Raw genomic sequence first — 18,808 nt, forward strand, 5'->3', positions numbered from 1 at the left:
AAGCATCGCGAAGGCTGCATTGAAGTACTTTTCGCACAATGTATTTCTGGAATGGCCTATTTTAACTACAAGTGTATTTCTCCTATTATATACAAAGTGGTCCAGGGTCCCTTTAACGCTATCGCATGGCTATCGCGTTAAAATGCGCCAAGCGTCTGAATGAGTGAGTGAGTGAATAAACTTTTATCAGCAAAACTCGAAAGAACGCGCACCCGGCTAATATCCCACGACGGGACTGTCAGGTTTAGTCTGCCGGCCCGATCGCGGGCGCGCTGGACGGCCAGGATTTGGTCCTCAAAGACGGGACTCAAAGACGCCAAGCGTCTGACTCGCTTTCTTTACGTAGGTCTCACGTAGGTCTTTACGTAGGTCTCACCAACTTGCGAGACAGCATTGCAAGCATAGAATTGCGGTAGCATAAACTTCGAAATGACTCCATGCAAATGCGATATTTCTGTGAAATTGGAGAAAAACGGTGCTGCAGTAATCACAAATTTTTTTTTCGAACAGTTTTCCGGCCAAAACGTCGAGTAAAGAAATCTCTCAATATATTATTATTATTATTCAAAAGAACCTTACAGGCCCTATGACAGGGCATAAAGTAAGGAGGGCATATTAAACAGTAAAGGTATAAAAAGTACAAAATTTCAACAGGCACAGTGCTATAAAAAGATTGCCGTGTTAAACAATATTGAATGCACAAGGAATATTATATATATATATATATATATATATATATATATATATATATATATATATATATATATATATATATATATATATACGATTGGTTAATATATAACCAAGCGCAGGAAGACAAGATCAATTGATATATTTGAGAGCACGTTTGAGAACGTGATCGGTCAAAGGCATTGGATTGGTGTACAGCTACCCGCTAAACCTCGACTCCGTTTTCTCGACTACTCTTTGGTCTGGCAACCCAAAGTTTAGAACGTTTAGAATTTGCTCTCTAATCCACACAGTCAACACGTTCGAAAGAGAAGTAACCAACATGGCAACGTACGCCGAGAAGCTAGCTCCGCATCTCGCCCGAATCCGAATTCCTGGCCACGCGGACAAAGTGTATAAAGATGAGTGCGTCTTCTCATTCGACACGCCAGTAAGTTTCCTCTAAAACGCTGTCTCCTTACAGCGATACATTCGTTCTTCCGACACTCGCCGGCAATGTCGGAGACGCAACATAAAAGTGTTCGATCCCACCGTCATAGATGTGTTTGACATTGCCTCTGCTCTTTATTAGTTCCTTTAATTAAATCTTCCTGCCTTAATACTTGTGCATTGTCCAGAGTGTTGCGTTTTTTTCCTTTTCTTTTTGTTGGTAAATCCTTCCGAATGCTTTCGGCGCGAACGCGTTCGTTAAATGGTTTGGCACGGGCATATTTTGCGTTACGAATGGTCTTCCAGCACAGCACCCTTACGCCCTTAACATTAGTCATGAGCTGATCTAGCGGCCCATACGCATTCAGCGAGACATCCTGCCGTTTATTTCAGGAATCTGAAGGAGGCCTCTATGTGTGCCTGAATACTTTTCTTGGATTTTCCAAGAAGTTTGTCGAGAGGCGTTACGCAAAAACTGGGAACGCTGTCTACCTTCACCTGAAAACCGTGAAAAAGGAGGTGTGTGGCGCAAGCTTTGTTTCGTGATATCGAGGCTTTCGCGACAATTATTCACGATGTAAACATACTGCAGGTGGCGGATGACACGCCGGCTGCCAAGAGGGCTGCGCCTCCTACGAAGCTGGCGATCGGTGAGCAATGCATGTTACCTGGAATTAGTTTTGCAGCTTGCATAAGTCGCTGCGCTGTATTTCCACAGTAGTGAGCTTTTTCGACTGTAATCGGCTTTCACCCCGCCAGGAATAGCGCGTATACTTGCATACATGTAATATGAATTGGAATTGTATTATGTTAGAGCGCATTTCTCCAGAAGTTTTTATTGTTTTGGCACATAAAACGCCTAAAATTAATTTTTTTAGAAATCCTCTAAAAGTTACTCCATGGCAAAGCGCCTTGAAACTGAGAATCGGATCATGATTTGGGTTTACTCAAGGCTACATGAAGAGGCACTTGAAAGGCAACACTGTTGAGCACTAGCGTATTGCAGACATTTTGCAACATTTGCCTGTTGGGGTTGCATGTGGACTGTCATTCCTTTCCGTTGAAAAATTTTTCATGGTAATAAAGTTGGTCTCGCTAAAAGTGGGCTTCACATGGGCAGAATTCTACCCATATAAATTTGATCCAAATTGGAGTATTTTTACACGATGTTCACTTACTGTGAGGGACATAAGTTTGCAGAGCTTATGGCACAAATAGTGCAGACAATAACAAAAGCACTTTTTTTGGTTCTTATCGGCACTCATTTATAAGTATGTTTTTAACATCAGTTGTGTGCAACTTTTGTCTGTAGGTGTGGAAGGGGGTTTTCCTCTTGACCAGGGCAAGAAGTACGAATATGAATACCACAACTCTCTTGTCATTTTTCCAAACTTTGACTCGGTTCCTCTACCAAACACACAACTCCCCGAAGTGGTATGTCTCATTACCAATTTCTCATTGGTTATTCACGTGCATGTGAATTGCATTCATTTGCCTCCTCCTTTCAGGTGCAACTTTCCGTGACAGCTGTTCTTGCGGCTGACTCTGCCAGTGTAGTGAATGAGTTGGAAGCTTTAGCTGGAACATGGGATGGAGAGAAGAGGGTGCCATCAAAGTAAGTGTAGGTCCTTGGTGCGCTCACCCCAAGTCTAGTCATAGGCATATGAAAAAAAAAAAAATATCACAACCACACTTGGGCAAAAATATTACCTCCTGGAAAATTACCAAAATAGGTAATCGGTTAATGCTTCTTGCAAAAAGCTATATTTACGTGAATGTGTTAAAAATGTTATGGGAAATAAGTGTTTTAAACGGTTGAGTAGTTGCTCTACCAAGTTTGTGCCTTGTGCTATCGTTGCGTATCTGAGTATGCATTAATGTTCTGTGCTATGATGGGCAAATTCCAGCATCTCTCTGCATATTGCTCACTGCTACATGGAGTCGAAGAGTGCATGCATGTGCCTGTGCACTGTTTTGAGTGTCAATTGCTGCATTCTCTCTTATACACAGCTTCTGTATTACACAATATGTTATTGCTATGAAATAAGTTGTACTGCACCCATTAGCACATCTTAAGTGGACAGGATTTATATGGTGTACATTGTTTTCCTTTCTGATGTGTGCTTAAAATTGGTGAATACAACTTTCACAATACTTAGGAGAGGATAATAAATATATTGCATCACTTGTGAAGTAATGCTACATTATGTCTGCCTCCTTTGGGTGTCCTGATAAATGCAGTTGACAAAATTGCAATATCTGTTCATCGTAAAGGATTTTTTCAAGTGCTACAACTTATGTACACGAAAAGAAAGAAAACACAAGAAAAGAAAAAAGATGACAGGACAGCATCTTTCCCTCTTGTTCTTTTTTTTTTGTTTCTTATTGTGTGTGTCAGATGCTGTGCTTCAAGAAATCCTTCACAATGAACATCAGCCAACTAGCCCGTCTTGCCATATTGCTGTGCTGTGTTTTTTTTTCATTGCTGCATCTTGGCGTGTAAACATTTTTCAGGACTTTTGAGAGTGACCCCAACCAAATAAGCGAATTTATTAGCCCAACATTTCGCAGCCCATTCAGCTCCTTTTTCCGGAGGTATTCTTCGGAGGTGGCGGTGTGCAGCTTTTAAGAGGTCCTTTGTAAGTAAGAGGAGGGCAGAGTGTGGAGGGTGGGGAGACATTTGATCGGGAACCTTTCTTGACAGATGGGAAGGGCAAAAGGGTGAGATGGCTGCGGCGGCGCCCAGCATAGGGGGTCAAGGGCTGAGGGGAGCACAGACGTTTTGGTGTTGCTGACCTAGAGTGGGGATCTACCAGGCTTGAAGGGCAACCTACCCTCTGTTATATCCATGGCCTTGGTGACGTGACGAAAAGAAGATGCCCAGCCAGGTAGATCCCCACTCTAGGTCGCCAACACGAAAACGTCTGTGCTTCCCCCCCACCCCACTTCAATGGCATTCCCATGGATCAAGCACTCTCAACATCGGTCATCCCAGCCGACCTGCACTGCTGCAGCTGTCCCGCCCTTTCTCGCTCCCCATCTGTCAAAAAAATGTTCTTGGTCAAGGGTTTCTCTACCTTCCTCACTCTCCCCTCCTTTTTACAGCGAAGCTGTATATGGCTAGCCAATTCATCCACCCGTCCGTCTGTTAGTCGCCTGTACTCCGTACACTCCTCCGGCACAACCCCATGCGCACGTGCCAAAAAAAGAGAGAGAGAAAGAAAGAGGCACGCGATTAGCCAACGCCACCTAGATAGCACAATGCCTGTTTACTCTGATCTATGACGTCGTGCTACCTGGTCTGAAATTTTCTTTCACAAGGCTGGCGTAACGAAAGCAGCGGCATCAAAATCACTGTTGCCTACTCTGGAGCATCCCCATTAGATCCTATGGCAGTCGGGCCAGGTAACATGATGTCATGGATTAGAGTGAAAAGGCCTTGTGCTACCTAGGTGGTGTTGGATTAGCTGTGCCAGTAGTTACGTCGATGCTCTCCGTCGCAGCCGAGCATGTGTGCAGCAGTTTCTCTCCGGCTCTGAAATGGGTAGGCCACGCGCCATACGTACTCCTTAGGAGCAGGCAGCTTTCGATCAGCAGTGCCATGAGCACAACCAGGAACGAGCTCGTCTACGCCTTGCCGATGCTGCAGCCCGGGCACAAGAACAGGTCTGTGCAGCCAAGCGCAAGCAGCAACTGTATAATGAGGATGCGGCAGCCTACCAAGCTGTCATTTAACGAACTGTCGGGATTAACCCAGTGATAAACGCCGAGGCCGCGCGTTTCAGCTTCGCTGGTTAACCATATGTGCGGAGTGTTTGGGCAGGGATTGTTTTCTTTACGAAGGACCTTTTAAGCGCTGCACACCGTGACCTCCGAAGAGTACCTCCTAAAGAAGGTGCCAAATGGGCTCCGAAAAGGGCTAATAAATTCGCTTATTTGCTTGGAGTCACTAATCAATTTTCCCAACCAGACAGATAATTCTGTCGAAATGTTTAGCTTCAAAACAATTTTCAATATTTACTGATTTTTGCCAATTTTTGTAAAATAATTAGACATCCAAATAAGTCGAATTCCCTCTGTGCATCAAATTTTAATCAAAATGGTTCATCACTTGCTTCAAAAAGCATTTCCCATTCTTCCTGCTTTTAAATAAAGAAATTTAAGCTGGCCCTCAACTGTAGCTTTATCCTAATGGACAGTGTTTTAATCTTAATGGAGGTTAACATTATCAATGAGCTGTGCTTTCTTTTTTGTTTGGTTTATTCCTACAGACACAGTGACACATTGGTGCAGTTGGACAATGGTGTGAAAGTGGCACCAACAGGCTGGAAGTGCGAAAAGTGTGACCTCACTGAGAACCTGTGGATGAACCTAACAGACGGGGCCATTCTTTGTGGCCGAAAGCATTTTGAGGGCACTGGTGGCAACAACCATGCGCTTGAACACTTTAAAAATACTGGCTACCCACTTGCAGTGAAGCTTGGAACTATCACACCAGAGGGTGCTGGTGAGTACTGATGTCAAAGCCTGTCATTTTTATTATTTTTTTTATCTGCCACTCTTAGCATGCACCAAATGGCTCAATTGATAAAAGCTGATGTCGTGAAAGAAATTCATGGGTGCACGCTGCTTTTATTAGTAATAAAGTAGGCTGTCTTTTAAGGGATTTATTTAGTGACCCTAAGCACAGGGGAAGATTAACATAATAATGAGAGATATTCAGTTGGCTGCATGCTCAAAGCAACATGGCACGATTTACAAAAACATCTTGTGTTCCTGAATGTTTCATGCAAGAAGTGGCGGGTGATGTGATTGATATTTTTAAGTGCTCAACGTCTTATGCCTCATGTCATGTTTTCCTCTTGCATTTTCCCATTCTTTGAGTACATTAGGCCTTGAGTCTTGCTGTCTGCTACCTGTGTTTCTGTAGTAGCCGTCTGCAATCATATGGAAACAGTCCAGTTGTGATGTCACGTTTTGTTGGTTATATTGTTATAATCTAAAAGCGCATCGCCTAAATCATGAAGCTAGATGTCATAATCTGTTGCTCACATCCATTCTTTCATAGTACAGCATCGACTTAAATGTTGATTTTGCCGTTTTGTATGCATATCTGCTACTGCCTAATTCTCTTTCTCTTCTCTCCTTTTGCCCCATTCATTTATGTAATATTCTTTGTGGCATGTACAGCTATACAAATTAAATGTGAGAAATTACGCTTCGTTTGATTACCATTTACCATATATTTCAGCGCATAACTCGCCACCACATATAACCAGCACCCCCGATTAGAACAGCTCGGAAAGAAAAAAAAATTGTGCAGATAGCTTGCGGAAATTTGTTCCATCATATTAAAATTTCGTATTGAAGTTCGACCTTTTATGCAAATAATTACAGAGGCCGATCGATTTTTCTTTTAATAAAGGGGCCGTTAAATTTTCCGAACTAATGGGAAATTAAGAAAAGCAAATTTGAATCGGAAAGCAGTTCATTTTGATAAATTTGGGAGCTGGTGACGAATGAAACGTTTTCAGCCACGTCGATGATATCTTCATATCGGCGGTACGAATTAAGCCAGCCTCCACGGCTGATAGCATTGCCTGTACTGGCATGATGCTATCGATGAAAAGTGCCAGCTGCGGTGAGCAAATGCCTCATCTGTCTCTTGCTCCGAGTCGCCGAAACTAGATATTACATAACCTCCCATACTAAACATGCAGGAAGACAGCTTACATGATGCCACGCCATCTCAGCATGCCCACTCTTTGCACATGCGGCAGATTACCTCTAAAGCAGGGTGTGTGACTACGTATGCGCTCAGCCACGGTTATAGCCATGCGTAGTCGCGACCTCCCCTTCCCGCCCCTCGCGCGCACTTGATCTCACTACCGTGAGCTTGGTCCCCTCCCGCTCTTTCCCTTCGCTTGTGCGGGAAGACGTCACTCATGAAGCCACCATCTTTCTTTTCTCATCCTCGCACACTTTCACTCGCACACCTAAAGCACAAAGAGCGCATGTCACGATACGATCTTATCGCACTTGGACTTTATACGGAACATGATGCAGCTTCACTTCAGTGGTTGCTCTTGTGGTGCCGAGCACGATTTGAGAGCCGCATCTTCAAGCAGCTGCTTGTAATTCAATGATTACTGTTTGTGTCTGCAGAAGTTTCCATTTATTGTCTCGGCATTCCTTTGCGGTGGGAGAAAAATTTTGTTATACAGTAGCTGACCAATAATCTGTACATACTCGGTAATTTGGACAGCTTCGCGGCACCACCAGTGGTCCCATAGACATAATCTGTAAAGATGACCAATATTTTGGACAGCTGCCAGCTCTACATTTCATTATCTGGACTCCGCCCATGGCTGTAGTGTACGCTGACTCCACCGCCATTATCTCCTCTGACAACTTCGGCAAGAAATAATGTATGGCTTCTGAGATTACATGCTAGACGGTAATCCCTGAGGCATTGCTTTGGTTGCAGCACTATGCTTGGGAGATTTAACTGCAAATGCTGATCTTGGAGGCTCTGCCTGACTTATAGGTCGCATCAACATCACAATTATCATATCCTATTCTGGCAACCCCACGCATGGCCTGCTCTCGCCATTCTGCTTGTTGAGTTTGCCTTTCGGACAACGTTTCATTATTGTTTGCCTGTTTGTTTAGTTTGCATTCCAGACAGCGCTCTGCTGGCTCCAAGAAGTCTTCTCGTTAACTTATCTACAGGCTGTGTCAAATGGCACCGATGATGCCCTCACAGTCCGACTCAGAGTCTTGAGTCGCAGTCCAAATGACTCCACAATTGATGAGCCTGAACCTGTCTCCTACCACAACGTGTTCAAATACAGACATCATTGATAATCTGCTAGGTTGCGGTGTGCTTATTTTTACCGCCGTTGTACTGGAAGACTTCGCAGACGTCTATGGTGCGGTGTTGTCTTGTGCCAAACGGAATGATGCTGAAATAATTGAGCAAGTTCTCTCACCGTAAAACAGCAACTCTAACTTGGATGATGATGACGTGCCGTGTGCTCCGGAGCTTTCACTTATGGACTCGAGCCTTTGCAGTCCTTGCATCGGCAGTGACAGCACAAAACTGGCAGAAACACTGGCGTACTTTGTTCCACGTAAGCGGAAGTGTGTGCAGCAACGAATCAACCACTTATTTCTTGCACAGGAGCCTTAAAACATAAATAAAATGATCTTTTTTAGATGCATCAGTTTTTTTTTTGGACATTCGATAGTTCAGACTTATTTACGTTCCCCGTGGAGTCCAAATTATTGCTCGTCGACTGTATTGAAATTGCATACAAGCACACTTCATTATATTGAGGTTCTAAATACATGGTGTCCTATGGACAAGAGGTTATGAAAAGTTAAATACTTTGTTATACCGATAATTTATTTGTATTGAATTTTATTATATCGAGCTTTAACTAACTGCATACATTGATGCTCAATTATTTGCAAAAACAGTATGCATTCATTAATTCACGACCTGACCACGTCTTATCTTTGACCAGCACCACTTTCTCCTCTGATCGGCGATGCTGATATAGCTTGGTTCACAGAATGGACGTGATTGTGGGAGAATCAGACATGTCACATGAATCGAAGCACTTCGCAGCTAGCATTCACATGACAGAGCATGACAGCGCAGACAAAGCAGCCCTCGCGTGGCAGTGGCAAGAGAGCAGAAGATTCTAACTATGATTTGTCTCTCCACCATATCGCGAAGCTCTTTACGTGAACCGAAGGAGCATTGTGGGCACGAGTGACATATGATCACATGATACGTGATCCATGAACTCAAATCGTGATTTGCTTCGTCGTCTGAATACAGCTTTTCTTTCAGCTGCTGCTGTGCTAGGATGGATGTTGAGCGGAGCTTATCGTGATTTCAGTTCTAGTAGGCGGCACTGCGTGCGCTATTCACCAACTACTAAACACAAAACAGGCAAACCATCAAGAGGAAGAGGATGTGTGACCATGAAGGAGGGGAGGAGGAAGCTTCAATACGCAGGGGTAGGAAGAGGGTGGCGTACCGTAAGAAATAATGAAACTTTGAATGGTGGAGAACCTTGGCTTTTGGTGTGGTTTCATGGCAGTGCACCCCAGACTGCCATGAAGCCACACCTCAAGGCTAAATTCACATATAACCCTCACCACAACTTTACTCTTAAATGTTTTGAATTTTTGGTGCCTGTTACACACCCAAAAATACAACACAGTAGAACCTTGTTGATACATTCTTGTTACGTATGTTTTCCTAGTGCTAATGTTCGCAATCAAGAGCACAAAAAAATAACCCAATAGAGCTACGCTCATTTTTTACCGGTTCGTATGTCCCTGGAATACACAATATTTTGTCGCCAACATTCAGTACGGCGCCAAACTGCGATCGTATGATACGTTTTCTGGTCGCTAGATCCCATGTAAACAAGAAAATGTGCAAGGCACGCACAATCGAGAACTGTATATAGCTGCCCGCCGTGGCAGCTTCACTGCAATACTCGCCTGCCCGTCTCATGTTAAAATGCCATTGTTTACTCAGCTTCTCATTTCGGTATCAGCAAATCTTCTCTGGGGTCGTTGCACACGGCATTGACTGCTATCATTGTCAATTCTATTGTGGCAAGCACCTTCACCCATCTGTTTCACAGCATGTGGTGCCGTCGGAAGCGTACCGTACGCTTTTTATAGGCGATAACCGAAATGTGCCGCCGTTCCCTGCTGCAGACTGCAATCATATAAGTTTTACGGCTGCTAGATGCTGTGTGAACAAGAAAAGGTGCAAGGTGCGCGCGATTGAGGTCAGTACATAGCTGCCCGTCTCACATCAAAATGACGCCGCGCACAGCTTCTTATTCCGGTACCAGCAAATCTCCGCTCGAGTCGTCGCATGCCGCATTCACAGCTATTGCCACCAAACCTATTGCGATAAGCATTTTCACCTATCTGTTTTATAGCGTGTGGTGCTTAGTGCCATTGGTAGCACACTGCACGCTTTTAGTAGGCGATAATCCAAATGTGCTGCCGTTCCCTGCTGCAGGTGGCGCGATGCGGGCATCACGTTTCGCTTTAGTGACAAAACACATCTCGGGCTGCGGGAGCACCACCAGCTTGATGCGTGTTGGCGTCTCGTGCCACAATGATCCGCGCAATGCTTCACATTACGTAGATGTCATGTTTTTTAGTTACTTCGGATCGTTTGTTTTCCTGGTTAGTATGTTTCTTCTCGCGGTTTTTTACAATATGTATGAACAAGGTTCTATTGTATCACTTGTCACACATTGATACATTGAGGCTGCATGAAAATATGCGAGAGTAAAGTTTGCAGGATGACTGATAGTCTATTATAGCTTGTAACTCTGTTCAAGAGGCACATGGCTTCCTTTCATTCATTCCTTCAATTATTCTTTGTGGACAGACTCTGGAGTTTCTCAAACATGAAATTCTGAGCTTCACTGCTGCTCTAAGCATGCGAAATTTGTTCATGTTAAAAAATGAAGTTCTAATGGTAACATTGCCAAATATGAGGAGAGAAAAAGGAGAATCAGAAACATTATTTAGGTGGTGCAAATAACTTTACAGACTGGAAAAACAAGAAGTTCTGCCAAGACATCTCTATTTAAAGAAAGGGGTTTCCATGTCGTCTGGGTTAAGTTGTAATGTTATGTCAGTGTTGTGCAGGTTATGATCTGTAGTGTTGCTTCCTGTTTTCAGATGTGCACTCTTACGATGAGGATGATATGGTCATCGATACCAACCTCACCAAGCACCTTGAGCACTTTGGCATAGAGATCGCCAAGATGAGAAAGGTTAGTTGCCCTCCTCATGGTTCCTTCTTATCGCACACTTTTTTTTCAAGTGAAGTGGAATTTTCGGGCCGTCATGGCTGGTACTGCAGAATAATCTCTTTAATTCATATTTAATGGAACCCAAGAAAAAGTTAGAATTAACTGAATGTAGAGTCATTAAATGGACCGAAAAGACAATAAATACAATAAACAAATATTCCTGCTAGACTAAAACGCCTTAATTTGCTAAAATCTGCCATCTTCACTTGTATTTTACACGAAAGTGGCGTGGAAGCTGCAATTCTTATTTTCTCATGCCTGAGGGCCTTTCAACTTCCTTCATGTTGCATTAAATGGCGTGAGGTGTGTTTTCATTTGAGTAGGTGTACTTTTCACTACTGCATCCACATCCTAATTATTTTCACATCATCGTGCTTGCTGGCATCTAGTAATAGTCTGTACCAATGTAGCCGTTAAATTTGATGCCAACGCGCAAGCTGCACTAGGATCACATTTTACCCTCGGTGGTGTCCGCGCACTTTGGGGCATTGTACACCTTGCATTAACACAACAAAACCAGTACTTGCCGTAAATGTTTTGGATGCACTTCGAGGCTGCTATCGTGGTGACCATGGATGACCACACAGCCCTGAAGAGACTCGGCCAATGTAGTCGCATGCGTGGAGCTAAATGCAATAAAAATGCGCGAAGCCTCCTTGTACTTTCATATTTACACGAATACAATCAAACCTCGATATAAGAAACCTAGATTTGATGAAATTTATGATGTAACAAACTATTTTAATTTCCCGATCTTAGTTCTATTAAAAACCAGGTACTTTTTTTTCGTGAATTAATGAAGTAATTTGTGACATAGTTTAGATTTAATGAAGTTTTCGGCCATATATCACATGCAGTTGGCGCCTGTATAGCTAGCAAATGTAGCGAAAAACTAGAAAAGCAGGGACCGAGGCGAAAATTATTTCAAGCTTCCTTCTGCATAAAAAGTTTGAGCAGTAACAACAGCATCAAAGCGCATCATAGAAAGGAAACACCACTGTGCCATTTGTCATGTTAGTAAACAACTTGCGAAGGCCGTTGTGCGGCAGATCGTAGCACTCGGGAGAATCATGATTCCTTCTATGCTAGGTTGATAGGGAGGGAGTGCACGAGAGGTAACTGGATGAAGCAAGATTTAAGGATGTGGTGGGGTCAAGAATGCGTGCCTATCTGCTTTCTCTCCCCCTTGCACACGGGTCTTGCATGTGGGCCATGCAATGTATCTTGGAGGTAATTTGCATCAAGTGCAAAGGCTGAGCCGAGGCGGTTGGTGCTTTGAGGTGCATTGTGTTCCCACGTGTTTACTGTTGGTGGTCGCGTAATTTCAAATTTTCGAGACATGGTGTGGAGCATTGGCTCGTGTTGTGACAGCGAGTTCATTCTCATGAAAAGAGATCTGTGCATGTTTGCCGGAGGGAAGTGCTCTGAAATGATTAGGGATAATGTGAGGCTTTAAAGGGCCCCTCACCAAGTCTGGCCATTTTGAGCTGACAAGCACAGCGCAAACAATGCACGCTAATGTGCAAAGAATTACATTCCTACGCGCCGTGGAAAGGTTTGAAATTTCAGTCCGAACGACGTTTTCCCTTTCCCTCGTGGTAATCGCACTCCAAGCCGGACGGTGACATACTTGTGTCCCTGCACCTATGTTCTCGTGTCTGCAGTGTGACAATGCTCATGGCGACACGTGACTTCGAGAATTGTTCAAGGCAGCATCTGTTATTTGTGTGATCTGTTGCTTGAATTGACAAATTGAAGTTTAGAGAAGTGTTAAAACGCACAAACGGAATGTCTGCATGTTTTTTGTTTTACTTTGTACCGAAGCAAGAGAGATGTACTTCTGCTGCGTCTGCTTATTCCCACGGTCATGCAGTCACATGTACAGGTAACGAAACTGTGCCACTTTGTACCGTGGTCCAGCGCTCGATCATGCTCTGCGATCCGCTTGATTTGCTATTGCAATTGGTGCTTCGCCTTTAGGGCGAAACTACAACTTTTTTTAGCAGGTATTTACACTAAGACACCACACTGCAGTTTCAAGTAATTATGCATAAAAGGTACACTTAAACCACAATATAACAATATTCTCAACATAACAAAGTATTCAGCATTTTGTAACTTCTTGTCCATAGGACACTATGTATTTTGAACCTCAGTATAACCAAGTGTGTTTATACACGATTTCAACATAATGAGGTCCCAATGCTGCCGTGAGGCAATACCGAGACAATAAATGGTAACTTTCATGGATGCAGATGGCCAAATGGTTAAATTATATGCAGTTGCTTGCGAACGCACTTGCCGAATCGTGCGCCACGGACTGAGAACAACCACTGAAGCGGAGCAGCATCATGTTTCGTATAAAGTCACGGTGTCATAAGATCCAGTCACACCCCGTATAACGTATGCCTTAGGTGCGAATGAACGTGTGTGAAGGTGAGGTGAGAAGGATGGTTGCTTGATAAGTGTATGCGAGGGAAAAGTGGTGAAGGGGAGCTCGCTCGGGGTAATGCGATCAAGCTAGGGTAGGGAGTGAGTGGGGGCCAGGTTGGCACATCCCCTTTTCTAGTGCGGACACGCTGCACACGGCTATCAGCATGACTGAGTGTATGCGCAGCCTGTGCACCCTGTTTTCAGCATAATCTGCCATTTGTGCAAGAACTGGGTGAGCTGAGATGGCGTGGCATTGTGGGCTTTCTTCCTGCAGGTTTAGTGCTAGAGGTTGTGTAATCTTGAGTTTTGAAGATGCGTTGAATTGAGAGGCAGACAAAGCGCTCGCTCCCCTCTGCCAGTGCTTGTTGCGATAGCGTCGTCCTACCGCAGGCGACACTATCAGCCGTGTGGGCGAAGTGGACGCAAAAGCATGTATCTTCCCCCTGCAAATGTGAAGGTACCGTCGATGGGGCACGAAACGGTATTTTTTGTCGCCAATTGCCAAATTCAATAAAATGAATTTTGTCTCATTCAGATGTGCTTTTTCTGATTTTTCAATAAGTCGGAAAATTTTGTGGCCCCTTCCATGCAAGAAAAATCCATTGGTGACTGTACTTATTTGCATGAAAGGTCGCATTTCAATATAATGAAATTTTGATATAAGAAAGGAAATTGCTGATTTTGCTGACTTCATTATATCGAGGTTTAACTGTAGTCTGCTTTGTCTCTTAAATTTCATGTTTGATTCCTGCTTGCCTATATGAGGTTCAATTGCTGGTGAGATGTGATAGTTGACAGGTGAGGCCAACATTTTTTTGTGGTGAAACACAGACGGAAAAGACGATGCTGGAGCTGGAGATGGACCTGAACCAACGACAGGGCGAGTGGGCGATGATCCAGGAGGCTGGCAGCAAGCTGACACCGCTGTTCGGTCCGGGCTACACTGGCCTGGCCAACTTGGGAAACTCTTGCTACTTGAACTCTGTCATTCAGGTTGTACTGAGCATCCCGGAGTTCCAGCACAAGTGAGAAGCTTCCTTTTTCTCAGCTGTGGCGTTGCTTTTGGTTTAGCCATGGCTTAACAAGTGAGATAACCATTGACTTGGTTAGGACTTCATTGTGTGGGGGCAAAGTTAAGAAACCTTCTGTATGCTGACATTTGGTACACCATTGATGCTTAGTGTTCATAAGTAATTGCTCTCCACTGCAATGTTTCTCATAGCCCAGATGCAACTACTGCAAAAAAAAAAAAAAAAAAAAAAAGGTTCAGCATTTACTGTCAACCAAAAATGTTTACGAACCATGGGATCTGAGAAAGAGATGAACATATCCGCAGCCTCACAACCCAGCCTGTTACTATTTGCATTTCCACCCACTAATAGTATATGCGAACAACATTCTGATAAACAGTTTTACTAACTACTGATCCCAGCTACTCAGAAATTCAATGGTTTTCCCGATCCAGTGGTCCAGAAACTTCTTTGGTCGACGGTATATACACAAATACATATCGCAGGTATACTAATACCTTCTTGGTCTTGCAGATGCTGCCAGCTATAAATATAAACATTGCTTCACATAGAGAAAGAAGAATGAAAATGTGAAAAATATTTAAAAGAAAATGCAACAGACACACAGTCTGTAAGCACACTTAGCACAATTCTTGCCACAAGAATATTGTTTTCAACCTATTACAAGTGCACTGTAAATGTTTGAGTTTCCCTGAATTGTATTTAGAACAAATTTGGGTACTTTGGATGCAGCTAAAGAGAGAGAGGTTGCATTGAAGCGGTACTAGGGATAGACCTGAATGCGCAGAACTCGTGTGACAGATTGGAAGTCCTTTACCCTTCAGAACTTAGCAGCTGGCATTGGCTTGTGCTGTCGTTAAGGCTGGTAACGAGCAGATTGACTAGGTTAGGACTAGGTTAGGAGGTTTCGAGGAGGCGCCGGAGATGTGTTGAGATGTCACTTTTCTGCTCGACTTTGTCAGCTTGGTGGCTAAATCGACATGTGGTTGTGGAAGCGGAATAGGACTGAGTTCAAATTCAGCTTGCTGTAAGGTGTCCAAAATTTTCTCTGGGCTGTCCAAGTTATCAGTTGGTAGCTGTATCAAATCATCAATGCCTTACCTTGCATTTTTGGAGGCATTGTCTCAGAAATTGTGAATTGCTGAGTGAGCGGAGCTAATTCATGCTGGAAATATGAAGTAAAGGATAATTGCACAAGTGTACCTTGTAGGCTAGATATCTATAAAATAAGGTTACAGCATTTATTGCTGGTCATTTGTGGCCGATGTGGAGCACCTTGGAGAATCGGTGTATGTGCTTTGGGCCTAACATATCACGTGAAGTGAAAAGGTCCAATTTTTGCGGTATGTCATCATTACAGTGGCTAGCAATACATCAGACTTTGGCCTTTGGCTTGGGCTTGTCCGTAAGACTGTCTGTGAGAGAGAAATTTTATTTAACCATTGCACAGTTTTAGAAGTTCAAACTTACGGTATATCTTTTTCTATTCACATGCATGTTACCCTGCTGAGACCGATCGATCAGCTCAGAAACGGTGTCAGAGACACACATCAACAAGTCTGATGCCGTGTCTCGCAAAAGTAATACAGTATGCCTAAAAATGATTGCTCAAGAATACTGCCCCTTGTTGCAGCTGGAGTGGTGTTCAGGGCATGGAATCCACCAAGCCCATCGACTCCTATGTCAGGTTGTAGAAAATTCAGGAAAAAGGGCTTATTTAGCTCGGTTACACGGCTCCAGTTACAGAAGCCTACTTCATGCAGGAGCAAGTTAAACATCCAAGTTCACATTAGGACTCTCTTTCCTCACTCTCGAAAAGTCTCCGCTTTTAATACCGTCGTCCTCCCTAGGTGAGCCGACTAGAGAAGCTGAAGACTGTGCAGCAGCATATGTATCACTATCATTGACTCCGTTGCGATACCATGCCCATGCTTGCAATAACCCGCAGTAACTCCGCCTCCAAAGAGACTGGTTTGGAATCTGTGGCAAGAAAGCAACTGGCGACACGCCATTCGTCGTCGTTGTCCGCCCTTCTTTTCTTCGCTCAGGCTGCCAGGTAAAGGCGTGGTGAGGGCCTTTCGTGGAACCCTGCAACAGTCTGTGTCCACACTGCATTGGCGTCTGGGTAAGCGCTGAGGGATGGGCGGTGATTTGACTCGCCGCAAACGTCTAATTAACTGCGCCTCTCAGTTGTCGTGGTTCACTCCTTTTCACCCTCTGCTCAGGCTGGCAGGTAAAGGGCGGGGTGAGGGCCTCTTGTGGGACTTGTCAAGAGTTGATGCCCATGCGACGTTGACCTCTGGACAGGTGCTGATAAATGGGTGGTGATTTGACTTGTGTTAAACGTCTAATTAACTGCGCCTCTCAGTTAGTTGTTGTGGTTCCCTCCTTTTCATCTTCTGCTCAGGTTTCCAGGTAATGGTGGGGTGAGCACCTTTCGTAGGACCCTTCGACTGCCAGTGTCCACGCTGCGTTGACGTCTGGATAGGAGGGGTGGTGGTTTGACACGTGGCAAACGTTCAATTATTGCCTTTGTGGTGTTGAGACATAACACCCTGTAGGCTTGGTATCTGTAGCTAATGAAGCACAAATGGTGACAATGCACTGCTTTCATTATGAAAGCTCATTAAAAAAGTTTTCCTTTTTAGGAAGGCAAATTAAAAAAATTAAATTATGGAGTTTAACATACCAGAACCCTGACATAGTTATGAGGCATGCTGTAGTGGGGCACCCTGGATTAATTGGGGCTGCCTGGGGTTCTTTAACATGCACCTAATGCACGGTACACTTTTTTTTTTTCATTTCCCCACCATTGAGGGCTGGGATTTGATACCGTGCCCTCAGGCTTAGCAAAGCACCGCCGAAGGCACTATGGCAGGTGAAGGTAAATTCTGCACATCTTGTTTTTTCTGATCGCCAACATGGGGACATGCTATATTTTTATTCTTAAATTGGGTGTGTTTCATTCAGGTGCATGTTATGACCAGCTGCATCTTACATTCGTGTACATTTTCTTATTTAAGCCTGCAAAAGTTTCGTGCGTGTTATAATTAGGCAAATAGGGTAGTTAACTTGTTCAAATCTGGTGTCTTTTTACTTGTGACAGCAGTTACAAGGATCTTGGGAATGTGCTTCTGCCATTTGTTCTGTGGATTTGCAACTCTCACCAGCTTCTTTGCTATGTGCTGAAGCTCCATTGCTAGAGATGTGTGCCAACACAACACTTCACCAATTTTGAAAATGTAATACAGTCGACTCTTGTTACAACGGACGCCTGATAATCTGACCAAAAAACATCCTTTTTATCCAAAGTACTTAATATTCGAGACGCCTCGCTTCCGAAACTTTCGTTGCGATGTCTAACAACTTCATTGCAGAGCGAGTGACGAATGTCCAAAGTAAAAAACAAAAAAAAAGTTGCAGTTTCGCCCAAAAGGCGAAGCATCGATTGCAATAGCAAATTAACATAAGTGCAGCAGCAGCACCGAGCGAGTTGACCTTCATCGTGTCTCTCACTTGAATGCGAACTAAACATTGAAAGCACAGCACATACGAAGCTACTGGCACTGGACGCACTTTGTTCACATCGCAGATCGCAGAAGTTGATAAAGGGGGCAGGACCTCTGTCAAGCTTACGAGCTTTTAGCTCCTTGGGCCAGGATTAGCCTCGACATCTCCAGCACAAAGCAAAAGTAGGGCGAAGCCCATAGCGGCAAGCACAAGAGACGATCTTGGCAAAGAAACTCGTAACGACTCGGAAGATATACTCATAGGTTCGAATCTCATGCCGACACAGGGGTGGCACGCAACAAAGGTACCAATGCGAGCTCGGTATGTACTGACATCGGTACCCATGACACAGGCCGCAGGAACAACACTCAGAGATTCAAAACGGGGATGAGCAGCCACTAGTATTCACAGCCAAAATCCTAACTGATGCAGAGATGCATACCTATAATGAAGATGTAGGTCAGTTTGACCCTTGCCACGCGTGGCCGCAAATCCCAAGGCCTTGATATCGGCTTGCTCCTTTAGTACTGTTTGGCGGCGCTGGTTGCAGTGACGGCAGGAGTGACATCACCGGAGGCATAGCCATTCACTTTCAGCGTGAAACGGCGCAGGATCCGCTATCTGGACAGCCGGCAGCCAGGCAGGGCGGCAGCCGGCTGTAGCCAACGACGACGTAGGCCAGTTTGACACTTGCCATGCGTATTGTATTGCCTTTACCCTGTTTGATACGAAAGATTTCGTTTATCAGAGTCTGAGTTAATCCACCCAAGAACAGCTGTTGAGTCAGACCACAACTGCGTTTCGTAGTGTGTTGATGAGCCTCTATGCACAGTCTGCATGATTCGTGCT

At 44.2% G+C, this 18,808-nt stretch overlaps 1 protein-coding gene across 2 annotated transcripts in view; it reads left to right on the top strand.

Moving 5' to 3' along the window:
- Window positions 1–936: 936 nt before the first annotated feature.
- The window catches only part of Usp5 (ubiquitin specific protease 5), a 55,864-nt gene continuing 37,992 nt past the window's right edge, over window positions 937–18,808 (top strand). Inside the window, exons 1-8 of one of the 2 annotated variants that reach the window (XM_075684769.1) lie at window positions 937–1,120; window positions 1,513–1,638; window positions 1,712–1,769; window positions 2,432–2,553; window positions 2,628–2,734; window positions 5,391–5,626; window positions 10,852–10,946; window positions 14,250–14,443. In XM_075684769.1, coding sequence (XP_075540884.1) covers window positions 1,013–1,120; window positions 1,513–1,638; window positions 1,712–1,769; window positions 2,432–2,553; window positions 2,628–2,734; window positions 5,391–5,626; window positions 10,852–10,946; window positions 14,250–14,443 — 1,046 coding nt within the window. In that variant the 5' untranslated portion in view covers window positions 937–1,012. The remainder of the gene's footprint in view (window positions 1,121–1,512; window positions 1,639–1,711; window positions 1,770–2,431; window positions 2,554–2,627; window positions 2,735–5,390; window positions 5,627–10,851; window positions 10,947–14,249; window positions 14,444–18,808) is intronic. The other variant, XM_075684770.1, reaches the window with a different exon arrangement.

The sequence above is a fragment of the Dermacentor variabilis genome, chromosome 3, assembly GCF_050947875.1.
Source record: "Dermacentor variabilis isolate Ectoservices chromosome 3, ASM5094787v1, whole genome shotgun sequence".
Classification (NCBI taxonomy): Eukaryota; Metazoa; Arthropoda; class Arachnida; order Ixodida; family Ixodidae; genus Dermacentor; species Dermacentor variabilis.